Source organism: Scyliorhinus torazame, chromosome 7 (assembly GCF_047496885.1).
Source record: "Scyliorhinus torazame isolate Kashiwa2021f chromosome 7, sScyTor2.1, whole genome shotgun sequence".
NCBI lineage: Eukaryota > Metazoa > Chordata > Chondrichthyes > Carcharhiniformes > Scyliorhinidae > Scyliorhinus > Scyliorhinus torazame.
The window spans coordinates 194,050,862-194,067,920 of record NC_092713.1 but is presented as its reverse complement, the minus strand read 5'-3'; the positions used below and the strand labels follow the sequence as shown (position 1 = coordinate 194,067,920).

The 17,059-nt window shown below is 43.2% G+C and overlaps 1 protein-coding gene across 2 annotated transcripts in view; it reads right to left on the bottom strand.

Annotated features, from left to right (window-relative positions):
- Positions 1 to 4,678: 4,678 nt before the first annotated feature.
- Positions 4,679 to 17,059, bottom strand: part of ublcp1 (ubiquitin-like domain containing CTD phosphatase 1) — a 42,225-nt gene continuing 29,844 nt past the window's right edge. For both annotated transcript variants that reach the window (XM_072511917.1, XM_072511916.1), the window contains exons 6-11: positions 15,596 to 15,694; positions 14,698 to 14,735; positions 11,406 to 11,504; positions 10,259 to 10,375; positions 8,270 to 8,397; positions 4,679 to 6,505 (exon numbers count right to left, since the gene is read on the bottom strand). In XM_072511917.1, coding sequence (XP_072368018.1) covers positions 6,478 to 6,505; positions 8,270 to 8,397; positions 10,259 to 10,375; positions 11,406 to 11,504; positions 14,698 to 14,735; positions 15,596 to 15,694 — 509 coding nt within the window. In that variant the 3' untranslated portion in view covers positions 4,679 to 6,477. The remainder of the gene's footprint in view (positions 6,506 to 8,269; positions 8,398 to 10,258; positions 10,376 to 11,405; positions 11,505 to 14,697; positions 14,736 to 15,595; positions 15,695 to 17,059) is intronic.

Here is a 17,059-nt window from a genome sequence, read left to right as displayed (position 1 = left end):
GAGGGCAGAGTGCCAGGGGGAACGGCGGGGTTTGGGTGTGGGGGGGTGTAGAGATATGCATGGGCACATGTAGCCTGGTGGACTTGGTTGGGCACGGGGGTACGCATCATGCTAACATGGCTGACTGTCATCCCCTGCAGCCAATGGACTTCGGAATCGAACCAGGAATGGTGTACTTCACCAAATGATCAAGAGATAGTCTTTTCATGGCAGAGAGAACAACAGTACACCTGCTTTGTCTGGCTTCAGCTCCAACACTGAAACAAAACCAAAAAGCAGACAGACCCAAGCTTTTCTCAAAGTGCAACTAAAAGCAGAGCCAGAGCTCAGCTCCACCCACACTCTGACATCACTGCAGTAACATGGGCAGCCAAGCATTTCTTAAAGTGACATTCTCATGACACCTGTCATTTGAGGACCTGCCGGACCGGCCCTGCCATCAATGACTCCGGCTGAGCAGGGGGACAGTGCGACATATCCGCCCTTTCCAGAAGCCCGAAACCCACGTGGAGGGTAGCTAGGCACTGGGATCGAGCCACCCTCCAACTCTCCGCCTCCTCGCGGGTTCCTACTTCCACACGTGTGTGGTGTGCACCAGATAGTGCGCCATGAGCCTCTTCATTAACATTCCTAACTGAAGTGAGTGTCTCTGGGATGGTGGAGGATGTTGGAGACAGCTGTGATGGGAAGTCTGTTGCAGTAAGGGGCCGCCTCCTGGGCGCAATTCTCCCATCGCCAGACTAAGTCCCGACGCCGGAGTGAAAACCGGAGTGTTTCACTCCGGCGTCGGAGGCCGTTTCCAGCCCCCTATTCTCCCGCCCCCGGGGGGCTAGGAGCGGCGCCGCGTCATTTACATGCGCCGGGCCTTGGCGCCGCGTAAAAGCGGCGCCGCATAAATGACGTCACTCGCGCATGCGCGGATTGGCCAGCGCCAACCCACGCATGCGCGGTTGCCGTCCTCCCCGCGGCCGCCACGCAAGAAGATGGCGGATCCATCTTGCTTGGCAGCGGAGGAAAGGAGGTCTTCAGAGAGGCCGGCCTGCCGATCGGTGGGCACCGAGCACGGGCCAGACCCCTTTTGAGCCTTCCCCCGGTGCAGGAACCCCCCTCGCCCCCCCCCCCCCCAGCGTTCCCGTGCTGTTCCTGCCGGTAGCAATAGCGCCGGCGGGAACCTGTCGTGTTGGGCAGGTCGCGCGGCCCATCCGGTCCGGAGAATCACCACTTGCCCATTACCAACGGTAGGCGGCGATACTCCCAGTGGCCAGCCGTGATTCGCGCCGCACCGGTTTGGGGGAGGGTGGGAGAATCGCGTGCGGGCGTCAGGATGGCGTGGTGGGACTCACGCGGCGCCCGGTCGATTCTCCCACCAGGCGTGGGGGGGGGGGGTGAATTCCGCCCCTTCTATCAGCGATTGTGGGCTGACATATCCGGGGGTGGGCGGGGAGGGGTGAAGAGCCAGAAAACACAGTGTTAAGACAGTTGGACGCATGCAGCACAAAGGGTGGGTAGCTGGTGGCCTTTGCGGCCAGGGCACCCAGGTGGGGTTATGGGTGTGTGGGTCGAGGGTTATTGCCTACTCACCCTGGCTGCCCTGAGGAGGTTGTGCAGTTTCTTACGCCACTACTGGCCTGTCTTGGCAATGTTGCCTCCGGCATCTCCCACCTGCACCCAGGCCTGGTGCATGGCAGCGGGTGACAACTTCCTCCCCACCCCGGGGTACAGGGTAGCCCACCTCCTCCATGGTATCCAGCAGTGTCTCCAGTTCCGCGTCGGTGGGCCGCTCTTCTTGCTGTCATTTTGTTGGCTGGGATGAGTGTGTGGGGGAAGTGGAGTGCTTATATGCGGCTGCAGCTTGTCAGCCTCTCGGGGTTAATCCCGACTCCAGCGAATTAGACAGTTTTTCATTGTAATCGGCTGTGTTCCATGTGGTGCCAATGCTAGTCGATGAATTGCTCTGGGAACGCCACCGAGTTTCCTGTCACCACCGATTCAGTCCCAATGTCAACACTTAGTTTCTCGAATAGAGAATCCTCGATCTCACTGATTCTGTTTACTTGTTCAATTGTTGTCAGGTGAATTTGTTTGGTTGATGGTCAAACCCTAAATACAAAACAGGATCCAGCACTGTGCCATTCAACCACTTACTGAAGATGCAAGAAGCATCTTGTGGAGACATGCAGTCGCACCAAAAGCCAAATCTAAAGTCAGAGTCCTTGTTCCTTATAATTTGACAGTGATCAATCCAGAAGAGGCAAAAGTTCAGGCCTTTGCTTCCTTGGTAGCCCGGAGACGGATACTATTAGCATGGAGGGACTCAATGCCCCCGAAGTCAGAGACCTGGCTGTCGGACATGGCTAGCTTTCTGTTTGGAGAAAATCAAGTTTGCCTTGAGAGGATCACTGTTAAGGTTCACCCGGAGGTGGCAACCGTTCGTCGACTTCATTGCGGGAAATTAATCGTCAGCAGACCTGGGAGGGGGGGGGGATAGTTTAGAGGGTAAATAAGGGTGGGACCTGTACGAGAGGTAAATAGCTTTTGCACTAGGCTTATGGTTTCATGTATATTGTTGTTGTTACTATACCAAAAGTGCCTCAATAAAATGTTTATTAAAAAAAAAATTTGACAGTGATCAAGACTTGAAACGTTAGCCAATGCCACTTGGTCTAAGTGCTCCCAGCATTTCTTTCAATTCACTTAACGAGTCCACTGCCCAAATCTGCTTTCTGTCCCTTTCCCCCTGCAGTGGCAGTAGCTGAAAATCTGGATCTCTGCCCACCAGTAATTGGTAGCACAAATCCACACACAACCTGCTTCACAAAATAAGGTTTGGCACGACCAACCAGCATCATGTTGGTGCTAATCCAGCAGTTCTGTTGCAGCATGGGATTGACTCAATGCCATCACTTTGAGTGAAAGCAAAGTCAGTTTTAGAGTTTTCTTCTTCCTCTCCTGCTGCCGAGGTGTAGCACCATACGTGTCGTGCGCAAGCCTGAATTGAGTGCTTTATCACCATGGAAAGGATTGTCATCAAGCTCAACCGTGCCTGTACCAGGTCATCCATGCATTTGCACATTTCAGATTGGTGAAAGGAATCTTGGCTGTGTTTTTTTACAAAATCAGACATACAGAAATGAGAGTAAATTTTTTTTAAATTAATTTAGGAACGGGAGGTTTGTTCCACTGCTCAGTTAGGTTATGGCTCATCTGTACTACAACTCCATTCACCTGCTTTTGCTCCATTTCCCTTGATACCCTATCCAACAAAATCTTTCAAGCTCAGCCTTGAAAACTCCAAATGTCCACCAGCATCTGTATCCTTTTGAGGGAGGCCAAGATTTCAACCACAGTTGGAGAAATGTTTATTTTGCTAATCGCATGTTACGCCTCTTTAAATATTAAACATTTCAGGTGGTGTAATCCATACAAGTTATAGAAACACAATGTTTATGTATACACATTTATTTATGTGGAGTCACACATAGGTCAAGCCAGGTAAGGACAGCAAGTTTCCTTAATCGAGTCATTAGGGTTTTAAAAAAAAGTAACTTTTACTGATACCAGCATTGTTAGCACTGATATTTTCTACTCAATTCAAATTTCCCAGCCATGGTGGGACCACAGGGTAAAACTTCCAGTCCAAAGATGTGCAGGTTAGGTTGATTGGCCCTGCTAAATTGCCCTCCGTGTCCAAAAAGATTAGGTGGGGTTACTGGGTTACAGGTGTGGGCTTAAGTGGGGTGCTATTTCCAAGGGCTGATGCAGACTCGATGGGCCGAATGACCTCATATATTAGTTTTTAATTTAAAGGCAGATAAATCCCAAACACTGACTGACAATACATAAATAACATCTTTGTTTAGTTTTATTTTTCCAATCAGTGTTCTGAAACATTTTCTCCCTCACTAGGATACTGGGCTATGGTTCCAGTCATCATTCATCCGCCAGCGCCTTACCCAAGTGGTCACTTTTCTTCTGTGAACCTAAATATTGTGTGCTAGTAGGCTATTCAATTGCAAGGGGCAACATACCCAACACTGCTCCGATTCTCATTTATGTGCTTACGTACAAAGACAAGCCAACAGGACTTACTGGAATAATCAGGAGCGGGCAACTTTACTTGATTTGCCCCTCTCTATCCCACCCACACACAGCACAAACAGGGGATAGAACCTGAGAGTCTTCTAGACCAGTACGGTCCAGCATTGTATGTGTGGTGGTGAAACATGCCTAAAAGCCACTGTACAGATATTTACGAGCTGACTGCCAGATTGTTTCAAGGTATGTTGAATCCAGAATTCCAGTCTTCAACTTACACAGATTGACGAGTTGCCCAAGATTGTTTTCTGCACACACCAAATCCACACCAGTGAAAACCCCACTCCATATTCTCAGAATAAATTAGAATTGCTGGGCAGCACGGTGGCGCAGCGAGTAGCACTGCTGCCTCACGGCGCCAAGGTCCCAGGTTCGATCCCAGCTCTTAGTCACTGTCCGTGTGGAGTTTGCACATTCTCCCCATGTTTGCGTGGGTTCCGCCCCCACAACCCAAAGATGTGCAAGGTAGGTGGATTGAACATGCTAAATTGCCCCTTAATTGGAAAAAATGAATTGGGTACTCAATTTATTAAAAAATGAAAATTGCCACCCAGCTTCAAATAACAAGCGATTAAATAGTCACTTGACCAAAGAACCTCAGCAGGTATTTTATTTAATATTTACACCTTTGATATTGCTCCACTGAGAATTACTTTATTTTTAAATACAGAATTCAACCTGGAATGTCTGTTTTTTGTTATTTAAAAGGATGAAAATAAGCACACAGCAGTAATGAATGAAAACTCACAACATGAAGAAACCAAGACAAAAATTCCACGACTTTTCTGGCCCTTTCAGCCAAGCTGAACTGTAAACAGATTAGTTTGACCTCTTTTTTAAAATTCCCAGATCTATTGATCTGCAGAACACACATTTTGTTATTAGCATGCTCTATGCTGCATGGGGAGAGGATGTAACTGCACAAGCTGCTGCTTCTATATTCAGCGCCAGAGTGATGGGAGAGTATCAGCACAGAACAAAGAGCTCTAAGCATGGCTCAACACCCCTTTTAATTTTTCAGGGTGCTCCCGACAACTGCCATGCACGCTTGCTGGAGTGCCGGTGGAAATTAGATGAGCTTCTTTGCACATCTCCAAAAGTGCCTGAAACACTGAGCAGGCCGCTTCCTTCATAATATTGGGCACAGCCAACGCGGGAGTCACATAACCATATGAATAGTTAATCTGTAAAAAGAAAACGCTACTAAACTTTGGAACAGCTGGCATTGCTCACCCTGGCATACTTCTAATCTATACTTTTTAGCTCGTTGCTGCAAGAAAGAAAGAAGGTCGCAACTCTATTTGGCAAATTTGGTTAGCATTTGCGATTCTGTACTGTGTAAAGAGGAATTCTCATCTTGGCCCCATTCCTGTCGCTGACCTTTTGCTGTGGAGTGTAAACCATCGCCAGCATTCCACTGTAGGTGGCTTGGTAGAAAATTAAAGCCATGCCAATTTTTCATTAAGTTGGATCTCAACCAGACACAAATAAATAGTGCTCTGAAAATGCACCAATTTGCTACAGTACAGTTGGTTTTGAATAACATCTGGGAAGAGATCTGTAGCACCTGATGGCAAGCGACATAGTCAAGGTAATGAGTGACTTGTGGTGTGACAGCACAGGAAGGAACAAGCAACAAAGGTGAAACAAGAGACGACAAACTCTCCAGGTATGGATCACAAGATGACAGTGGCATCTAACCCACGTCCGGTCTGAATCACAGGACAATTGCCGTGCTGAAAAACTGGAAATATTCATACAGTTCAGCAATAGCTGAAAGTAGGGCTGAGAAATGGAGAGCCTACAGGGGATAAAGACCACAGGCGTGCAGTACATCTGCCATTACACTGCTTGTTCACAGGAGCTCAAGGGGGCAAGTTTAAAATATTCCCTCTTAAAACCTGGGTCAAACTGAAATTGCGTATGTAGGAATTCAATGTTTTATCATGTATTTGATCCAAACTCAGCACACAAGAGCAGCTGGTCAAAAAAAAATAACTTACTCCTGCATGAAGTACCTGCAATAACATACTTCTGGTTTTAACCAGCCTCATGACAAAGCAAGGAAGCTACACTTAGAGATAAATGATGATGCAACAGGAACATGTTCCGATGTATGCACATGGTGTGACAGTATTTTACTGAAGCACATTGTCCTTTGTTCTATTCACTTGTCCCCATTGAAGGACCAACAGTGTAGAGGACTGAAGGATAAGGAAAGCTACAAGTAGCACTTCAGTTGATAAGTCCCTTTGGCGTTGTTTGTTTTCGGTTTTTGAATGTTGCAGTGCTCAGCACTTGTTCGGAGTTCAATCACAGTTAAAGTTTCTCACGTACTTCTGAAGAGTGCACAATCCAGGGCAGAGAGACCAATACCAGGGCTCACTGTCCTTGCTTCTTAGAGAGATATCTGCAGGCAGAAGAGATTGAATTAGCAATTTGAAAAGTACAATTGTGCAGCTGACTAGTGAGCAATACCAATGGTATCAATGTTCATAGGCAGGATTAATCTGGATTTGAAGTGCCGAGGGTTTTGCCCAAGGGTGGTATCATGACCGGTACAGGCTTGGAGGGCCGAAAGGCCTGTTCCTGTGCTGTATTGTTCTATGTTCTTTGATAAGTGTGGGCCAGTGGATATATTTTGGTGTATGCACACAAACACACAGTTGCGGCACTTATAATTCAGCATTTTTAGGTGGAAGGTGAAGTCATGCAGAGATGCTCCTTCTGGTGGCAACAGTGCTAACAGTGTAGAGTTACATGCCGTAGACATTACAATCCTCGGGGTAACAGTGAATCATGCTCTGGCAGAGACAGGCACTCAAATCCATTTCCCTCCCACCCATGGTCTGTTCAGTTTGGAAACACAATTAAAATGTTCTACAATTAGCGGAGGTCAATGCTTTTTAACTGCAGGACATCTCATCACTCAGGAAATCTTAATTTCCTACAGCAATAAGATAGCAATGGTACACACATTTGTAAAGCTGAGTTTACCATAGTAGGAAATTGCTGTATTGGAGCATTTTGGCAATTGATCAAGAGTTAGAACAGAGCAGAATGAGGCTCCTTTTCAAAGTTGACAACATTATAGGATGCAGTAATATCTCTGACATTCCATATGAATTTTTCCCTATAATATGAAATAGCAGCAGAGGAGGTTTACACGCAAAGCCAATGCACTTGAAACCTTTTCAGAGGGATGCTACTGCTCTGGAATGATTTCAAAACCGCTGTGTCAGGTCTGACTTTTTGTTCCCGAGTTGGATAGTGCAAATCGGGAAATCTCTCAGCTTGGTGCATCCACTTTGTAAAAAAATGACAACTCATGCCAAACCATGCTCCTCCCTCATGATCCCCATAGCTTCCATGCCAACTCATGTCCCCTTCCCCCATCCTTTGCATTTATACCCTCCATGCTGATTCACAAAATGTCCCCCACAAACCACAGGAGCCATGTTGAAATTAAATAAAGATTAATATATCTTTTACAGTTTTCACAAGTAAAAACTCCCAATCTTGAAAGCCCATTTAAAGCATTTAAATTTCTTCAAGTATTTAACCCTTTATAAAAGTGGCTATATTTATAACCTAAGATAGATGGCTAATCCTTTAAGGCGGCACCATAGCACAGTGGTTAGCACTGTTGATTCACAGCACCTGGGACCCGGGTTCGATTCCTGGCTTGGTGTGGAGTTGAAATAAAAGATACAAAAGTTTCTGTTAAATCTGTATTCACCATTCTTTAAGATAATGAATTAGAGATCAAACAATCCGTTGAATAAATACACAGCATCATTAATATCCAGAGACATGGCACAGAGGAGCAATAATCTAAGTCTTGGTGGCTGGAACCATATGCGAAGACAGAGGTTTTGAGAAGGCTTTTGAAGGATGGGAAGGAAGTATCTAGGTGGAGGGTTTTAAGGCAAGAAGCTCAATCAGAGTAGGAAGCGGAAATTAATATTGAAATAAGAAATGAACACCTTCTTTCCACAGAACCATGATGTGAAGAGGCAGTATGTCTGTCCTAACTGGTGTCTCCCTGCCCATAAAAGTATCTGTACTGTTGGCATCATTCAGCAACTGGAACACAGGTGCAGATGCTAACAGCTGGAGCATGGCCCTTGTTATCTGACAGCATTCAAGAGTGGGAGGCAGAAGACACCCTTACCTTTCCCAGTGTTTATGATTGAGGTCCGTGAAGTCATCTAGCTTACCAATCTCCTTTAGGTACTGTGACAGTTTCAGCAGCTCCCTGTCTTTATCTCGGTTGAGATGAGCCTTCATGAAAGGTCTAATCTGGAAACAAATGTCAATAAAACACAGGCTGTATTTACATCTTGCCACAGTAGTGCCCCATGTCATGAAACAAATTCTTTCTCTCATACTTTTTGACTTAATGTACACTGCACTGCGCAAAGATCAAAAGTCAATGGGTCAGGTTTGATTCCTAGTCTCTGGTTAGTTAGCCACAATCAGAGCAGAGGCTGGGATACTACAGCACCCCTGAGCCAAGGGTTCTCACTCTGGATTGCTATCAAATGTCATCCTACATTATGCACACTTACACATGGAATTTGGATGAGAGCAGTGGCAGCCTTTACAATCAATCAATGAACATGTCTGCACTATTTGACCAGGTTCATACATGAAGAGTGAACACGTGGACAAGGTATCAGAGAGCTGCAAACACCCCCAGATGGTGTTGTACCGCCACCACCGCCGTAAAGCATATGAAACCAGAGAGAGATCCAGCACCAAATAGGACCAATCCTTTTCTGAAATGTTTAGCACACAGGGAAAGAGGAGATATTTAATGTTGCAAAATTACATGTTGCTCCCCAAAGAATAAAAGCTTGAACATGAGAAATTTTAGTCTGCCTCACAGAAGATTACACTTCCCCATGACTTTTACAGACCCAATTTTCAGCATTAGAAATCAAAATATAGAACAAAGAAAAAGAACAAAGAAAAGTGCAGCACAGGAACAGGCCCTTCAGCCCTCCAAGCTGTTTAGGGGCCTAGGAGCGGTTGAGCACAGAGCTAAATCGCTGGCTTTGAAAGCAGACCAAGGCAGGCCAGCAGCACGGCTCAATTCCCGTATCAGCCTTCCCGAACAGGCGCCGGAATGTGGCGACTAGGGGCTTTTCACAGTAACTTCATTTGAAGCCTACTTGTGACAATAAGCAATTTCCATTCCATTTCCATTTCCCAAGCCTGCGCCGACCATGCTGACGGTCTAAACTAAAATCTTCTACACTTCCGAGGTCTGTATCCCTCTATTCCAATTCTATTCATATATAAAGAATATATGTTGGCATCATCGCAGCAAATCGATATTTTAAATGATGCATTTTCTTCTAAAGAAATAAAAGAGCAGTGAACAAAGTCAATTAATTTACTTCTCTATCCCTGGCCTCATTGTACGTCCTCACCAACAACGGCCCCAGCTCCGCACCAAACTTCTTAAAAACACTTGACTGGGAACCGATCCAGCCCCGGGGCCTTCCTCGCCTTCATCATCACCTCCCTTAACCTAATGTGGGACCCAGCCCCTGCACCCACTCCCCTTGCACCTTAGGGAATTCCAACCCATCCAGGAACCACCGCTTCTCCTCCTCCCCAGGAGGGGGCTCCGACTCATACAACTTCATATAGAAGGCCTCAAATGCTCCATTCACCCACTCCGGATCCATCACCACCTTATCCCTCGTCCCTCACCCTACAAATCTCCATCGCCGCTGCCTGCTTACTCAGCTGATGGCCAGCATCCTGCTCGCCTTTTCTCCTTACTCATACACTGTCAATCAGGCCCTCTGCAACAGCCCTACCTCCCCGTGGACACTAACCCAAACTCCACCTGGAGCCTCTCCCTCTCCTTTAACAACCCCTCCCCTGCCTATCAGCCATATCCCTTTTTAAGCCATCCCTCAGCTTGCGGCATGCATTACTCTCAGCCTGCCCTCAGGTGTCCGCCGCCATCTCGCCCTTTACACTAATATACAAGTAGATATAGGGCTGTATCAATGGGTATTACGAGAATCTGATGCAGTCACTGCGATAAATTCTGATACCACTGGAGTTATCTCCAGGAAATATTAACTTTGTAACAAAGACAATGCTGGAGTTTATACTGTAGCGCTACGAGAACAATTCTTACCTTTAGCCCATTTTGCGGGTTCATCAGAAAATTCCGACCAATGTCATCAAACATTATTGTATTCTTTCTAGTGTAGAACTCGGGAAATTTATCCCATATGACACCGAGTGGTTTGACCTGTGAACAAAAGTCATTGTGAAATCTCTTCTTAGCATTGCTTTAAATTGTAGCTCACTGGGGAGGGTAAGCAGGGAGGAGAACACTACTGCATTTGAACTATCAATACTGATATAAATTTATCGAACAGAGTTTTTTACCTGCAGAAGATATGGGCATCAGTGCAGTTTTTTTAAAAAAAGTTAAATAAAAACAATGGCAAAATGAGCCTGCTTCCATCTCAAGCCCTTTCCTACTGGTTGCATGCCCAAATTGCTTCCAGATCAGCACCAATTAGCAATGTCAGAGAAACTCCAGTGCTGGAAATATAACTATGTACCACTACTGGTATGGGGAGGATGCTACGGCATTTGTTGGAGGACCGTATATGGCATTCCACTCTTTATCTAGCCATACCGTATTTCATCAGACATGCTTGTTAAGACAGTGTAGAGGGCTCTTTACTCTGCATTTATTTTATGCTGTAACTGACCTGGGAATGTTTATTCAAAAATGCAGAGTTTAACTCTGCATATAAATTGGAAGAGTACCTAACCTTCAAGTGTGAATTGGATAAACGGCCTTACTCCAGAAAGCCAAGTGGTGAATTTTTACATACTTTTAGAAGTATTGAATTACAGCGATGTGCATAACATGCATGCACCTCCCAACTCAATACCCACAGATTCAATCGGTTCCTATATATAGGGGTACAATTAATCCCCACCACCTCAATATAATTAAATACCATTATTATGTAATTAACATTGCACAGGGTGAATTTTACTCTGTATTTAACCTATGCTGCAACTGAAATGGGTATACATAGTATAAATATGAGGTGCCTGAAACAGGAAGTACCCCTTCACGAGCAAAAACATCTTTCATCTCAACAAACACAAAATTCACAAAAAAGAAGTTTTAAAAATGAAATCTCTGATCAAGTATCAGTAAAAAAGCTCTTTAAACTGACTGGTGTAATTTCTTATCAGTACTTGTATTTAATACAAAGCTGCATTGGTAAAGCTTAAAGAGATACTTTTACACTCACCTCCACTACTCCTCTCTTTGGTGTATGCACTGTGATCATTGCTGCACTGTCCAACATGAAGGTTATCTTGTAGTTAGCATGTGTTGTGACTCCAAGTTCCTGAAAGAATAAGAGAAAAAGCAATGCTCAGCAAACAAACAAGCCAGAAAAAAAAAAAACTAGAAAAATCACACAAAGCACAATGCATAAAACCTGCATAAAATTCTGAGTATACATCCCTTCCTCTGAAAATGCCCAGATGGGGGAAATAAATGGGTGTTCTGCTCCAGTGTTGAACAGAACCAACATCTCCCAAAAAGTTCCACTATATTACAGTAGGAAAATAATTCCATTCATATCATGCCATTTATCAAAACATTTTACCCAGTGCTTCATGTCATGAGTTAATGGTGAGATTCAATGACTGTTACACTGTCAAACACAAATCTGAAATGTTCTCTATTATGTAAAACTAAATTCCATTCCGACTGTTGTTGATAAATTGCACAGCAATTTTACATTGTAACTCAAAAGAAAAGGCTAACAAAAGAATAATTTGTTTACTATTTCTTCTCACTGCAGCAAGTTAAATGTACCTCTAAAATATAAGTCTGAACAAAGCCAAAAAAGGGAGAAAATTTCAAAATGTGTTAACTTTGGCACTAGTGTGATAGTCTTTTGTTACTTGGTAGTAAAATTAAAAATATTCTGCAAAGTTTGTTCGTAGATGCCAGTGGAAAATAGTCACCTCAGTTTTGAGGAGGAATTTCCATTTTAATAATTTTTAAGTGCACAAGTTTACATATTTTGAATCTTTAAAACCTTTTACAATATAGCATGCTCTTTTCTGACTTACAAGGTCATGTTTCACTTTGTCCATCATGCCCAAATGTTGAGCTTAAGTTCATAAATGTCACATATTTACTTGATCCTCCTAACCTCCAAACTTGGTGCCTCAAGGTTCAAAGCATCAAGCTCCGTGTTACTTTGAATTATGTGGCATATGAACCACACACCTCATAGTGGTGTTAGATGCCATCTCACCATCTGGTACTTCCAACTTGCTTAGGCACTTTTAATGCTCAATCAGAGTTTACTAGCCAGATGCAAACTACAACTCGTCAGATGCAAACTGCAACCAAGCAAGGTAACTGGCACCTTAAGAGTTCGACTCTACAATTTAACTGTACTTCAAGTCTGACCTGCTGGTTATAAGAATTTGCTTTCCTCTCTCAACTTTTCAGAGATGGTAATATGAAATAGAACAGCTGGGAGTCATTGTCAGATGATGCCTGATACTAGGTCTACGATAGAAGATTACAAACTGGCAGGCACAAAAAATCTTGCACTATTCAATTATCCAAAATTCAACAGGATGGAATATTCACTGGTACTTTCTCCCAATGAATTATCAATATTAAGGGAATTCATAGTTAAACATGATTAAAGGCAGGTAATCTTGATTAAAAAAGGCAAGTAACAATTCAACCTAAAAATTAGATAACTTGAGAAACAATCATTTTCATCAGTGGAATTAACAATGATTTAATTAAGAGTCGTGCACCTTTCAACCCACCATACTCTGGAAAACTGTTAAAATTCAGGCTCATTTCAACATCTCCCACTCAAATGCAATCTATCATAGAACATCAAAATCACATTTTGTTTTTAAATCAAACCTAATTGGGTTTGATTTGACCTTTGCTCTCTTTAAACTCGGTAGTAAACGGTTACCTGGTTTCGCAACTTTGAAAGGGTCTACTTGCCTTCTTCCAAAAACATAGATTGTGGGAAGGATGTGCCCCAGCTGTGGACATGCCCAATAACTCCCAGCAATATCCTGCTATGTTGCTGCAATTCACTGAAGCCTTTTACATAAGGTATCCTGATAAGGTTTAGGAATTACGTCATCTAGGGACATCTGTTGCTAACTTCTGCGTCTTTCGATTTTCTCCAATGCTGGAGCGGTTCCCTGATTCCTTGAGGTGGCCGTTCACCTCCCATTGTGTAGGCTTCTGCTGGCGCCACGGTTTGGCTTTATGTTTCTAAATGTTGCTCATTGTTCCCGGGGATTGCTCATTAATATGCAGATGGCTGGTGTTTTGTTATGCTGATGGTTGCTGGTATCGATCTTGTCTGGCCATTCCAGAGGTAAATACACACTCAACCCACAGCTGATTGTTTGTGTCCTGTTGGCTGACTTTCCCATCATGCCTTTGCCGTTCGCCATTTTAAATCGGGAGTTAGCCATTCTAAATCGGGAGTTAGCCATTTTAACTGGCTACACATCCATCACAGAACTATTCCACCAAGTTAACTTGAGAGAAAGATTCTTCAAGATCACGTCATTCCAATTTTAAATTTGCATCTCATTATACTTATAGATTGAGATTCCTGAATGAAGTGTGTACACACAAACTTAGCCTTTGCAGGTCAATGAAATTATAGCAACTAGTAGGTGGCACAAAATGGATTATCCAAAGCAACTTTGGGAAAGTGAACTATAATTAGAATAGGCTACAGGTTGCTCATTTCATTACCTGGGTAGTAGCAACCAATTCCCAGCAAAAGATCTAGGCACGGCCCCTTGTATTCAGCATATAATGCATTGGGTGGGAATAGCACTGCTAGATGTAATTGGGGTGATGGTGGTGGTAGGCGCTTGTGGGGTGGCACCAAAGCTCTTTGAGGGAAGGGGCAGTTCCTTGGTGTCTCCAAAGTACGCTGCTGCTGGGGCTTTCACCAACATTGGTCTGCATGAACCCACCCCACCTAAAAACTGCAAGAGGTTCCAGTTGGAATGCGCAAATCAGAAGCCCAACTCTGCATATTGCACTTACACAGATTGGCGTTGAGGTTGGAGCTGTGAGGCTCTTGAGCTATTGCACATGTTGTGGCACTGCTGCAAAATCCATCCAAATAGCATAAATTAAGCAGCTTTTACCATAAGAATTCAGCCATCATTCTGGAAGCCATGTCACTGTATAATGGGACATCAATCCCAATGTCACATGTCTCACATGCAAGCACTTGAAAGGAATAATGCAACTCAATGAAAGGAATAATGCGATTTCAAAAATTGAATGCAACATAGAAAGAACAAAAACCAACACATCAAAAACTGGGACAGAAACAGCGCCCGCAACACAACATAAAGATACCTACCATCATCACTAGCTTGTACCATATCTGCTCGGAATGCTTTATAGTTTCACTGGATACAAAGCAAACAAAATAGGAAAATTCGAACAGCATCACCTTTAATTGTAATGAGGAACAGAACAAAATCACACTTAGACATAACTTAACTTACTTTCATTTTCACTTCAATCCACTTCATGCTGGTAGCAGCTGTGTATAAAATTTGGAGACGTTATGTGAGCCGTGACATATTATAACAACCCGAATCAGACGTGATCAAACAAAAGGACAACAGCTGCAATGTCACTGACCTTTAGACAATATTAAATTAACTACAGGAATACTCATTAAATTTACTTTGAAACCTTTTGTAAGAACAAAGGCCAGTAATTGTTATGACAAGTGAATTTCCTATGCTCAGATACCAACATTCTCATTAGCTCAAAAATGCAATGGTGTGGTATTCGAACAATCAAATCACAACGAACGTAGCAGTCTAGAAGCTCGTGGGATTCTATGTCACGGCAATATCGTTGTGGGATCACAATGACCACGGAGACTGCAATGGTTTAAAAATAAAGCCCACTGCCATTTCTGCAGGGCAAGAGCAATAATACAGTTTATCTCACTGTTTAGAGAAGGTGATGAATGCCAGTTTCTGCCTAGAACTGAATTACAAAACAATTGCTTTAAATGACAGATCAAGCCAATGTCTTAGTTTTAATTTATAAAAGTTATAATTGCAAGAAAATCAATTTCTGGAACTCAACAATATTTTGAAAATTATACAGTGATGCCTTCAAAAATTTACCAAATAAAATGTTCAGAAAAGAAAAAGGCAGTAAGCATGGCTGACACTAGAGGGCTGTGCAATAGGAAAAGAAACGGCCAGTATCTTACACTTCCCTTCAAAATGAAAGAGATGCATTTTGTCAAATGGCACTGACATTTCATTTTGCAGTGAAGTGAAGCTTGCAGTGAAATTGGGCCAAGTATATTTTAGCTCAGAATTAGCTACCTTATGTCCACGACCTTCAAATCAGATCAATCTACTCCACCTCATTACTTACACCATATAACAATGTCATAATCTTCATACGCAGATGTAAGGAACTCGTGCAGGTACGGCCTCATTAGTTCAAGTCCGCTCTCAGCACAGGATCTGTGGTCTTAAATCAAGAGTTAACAAAGTCAGCAGCCCACATGGTGCACTAGATTTAAGGAAGAACTTGGATTTATATCGCACCTTTCATAATCTCAGGACAAGCAAAGCATTCAATAGCCAAAAGCTTCATTTTTGATCTACAGATACTGTTGTGATGTGGGGAATGCAGCTGAAAATTTGTACAGAGTAAACTCACAAAAACAGCGGCAGAATAAACATGGTCTATACAGTGTGGGTTGAGGGAGAATTACAGGCCCAGGACACCGAGGAAACTGTATCTACTCTTCTTCAAATATTGCTGTGCGATTTTCATTTGTGTGCACTTCCTCAATGCTACACTGTGGGACTTGAACCCACAATTTTCATAAAGTTCACAGATGTCAGCTGAGGCATAACTTTATAGCCATTATTAAATACTTCTAATGATACTTGATATTAGAGCAGTATTGTGCATTCAACTCTGGGACCTGAGATTAAATCTAGCCCAGAGGAATGAAATGAAGTCCTTTGCTATCCTGCACTGCATTAATCTCAAACAGATGGTAAAGTGTTTATAACACAAAACTACCCCAAAGTTAACACTGTGTAAGAAATACTTCATCTGATCCAGTGAAATGCTGAGTACTGCAAGAGCAAAGCAGATTAAAAATAATCCCTTCCATTGTATCTCAATGAGCAAAGAACATCAAAATATGGAAGAATAAATGTTCATAAATCAAAAACACGTTATGTAGATGACATAAGCTTCATTATTACAAAAAGCCTTGCAAATACAGAGCTTTGTCATGCATCTGATATGTTCATATGCAACATATCTTTGACAAAGAGTCATCTGGACTTTAAACATTAGCTCTTTTCTCTCCCTACAGATGCTGCCAGACCTGTTCAGATTTTCCAGCATTTTCTCTTTGGTTTCAGATTCCAGCATCCACAGTAATTTGCTTTCATTCATATGTAACATGGTACATTGAAATGCAGTGCCTATTATACAGATAAATACAGTAGTCACATTCTATACAGCAATATCCTACAAGACAGCAGTGAAAGGAATAGCCTACAAATTGTTTTTGTTTTAAATTGAAGGAAATGTTGCCCAGAATGCCCTGAGATTCTTCAAATGGCCCCAATCTTTATTGCCCAACTAAGCCACTGGCAGTAGTTTCATTTAGTAGTGCAGTGGAAACACATTTGCATGTTCACGTGTTTAATTGATATAATGGGGCTTGAACCCATGGTCTTGAGTCAGTATTAGCCCTCTGATACATTTGCCTACAAGTGTTTCAGGTAGGCCCCGACTGTGGAGTTCAGCCCATCAGCTATTTAATTGTACAGCATATTATGATGGGAGACCAATTCTGTCCTCAACCAG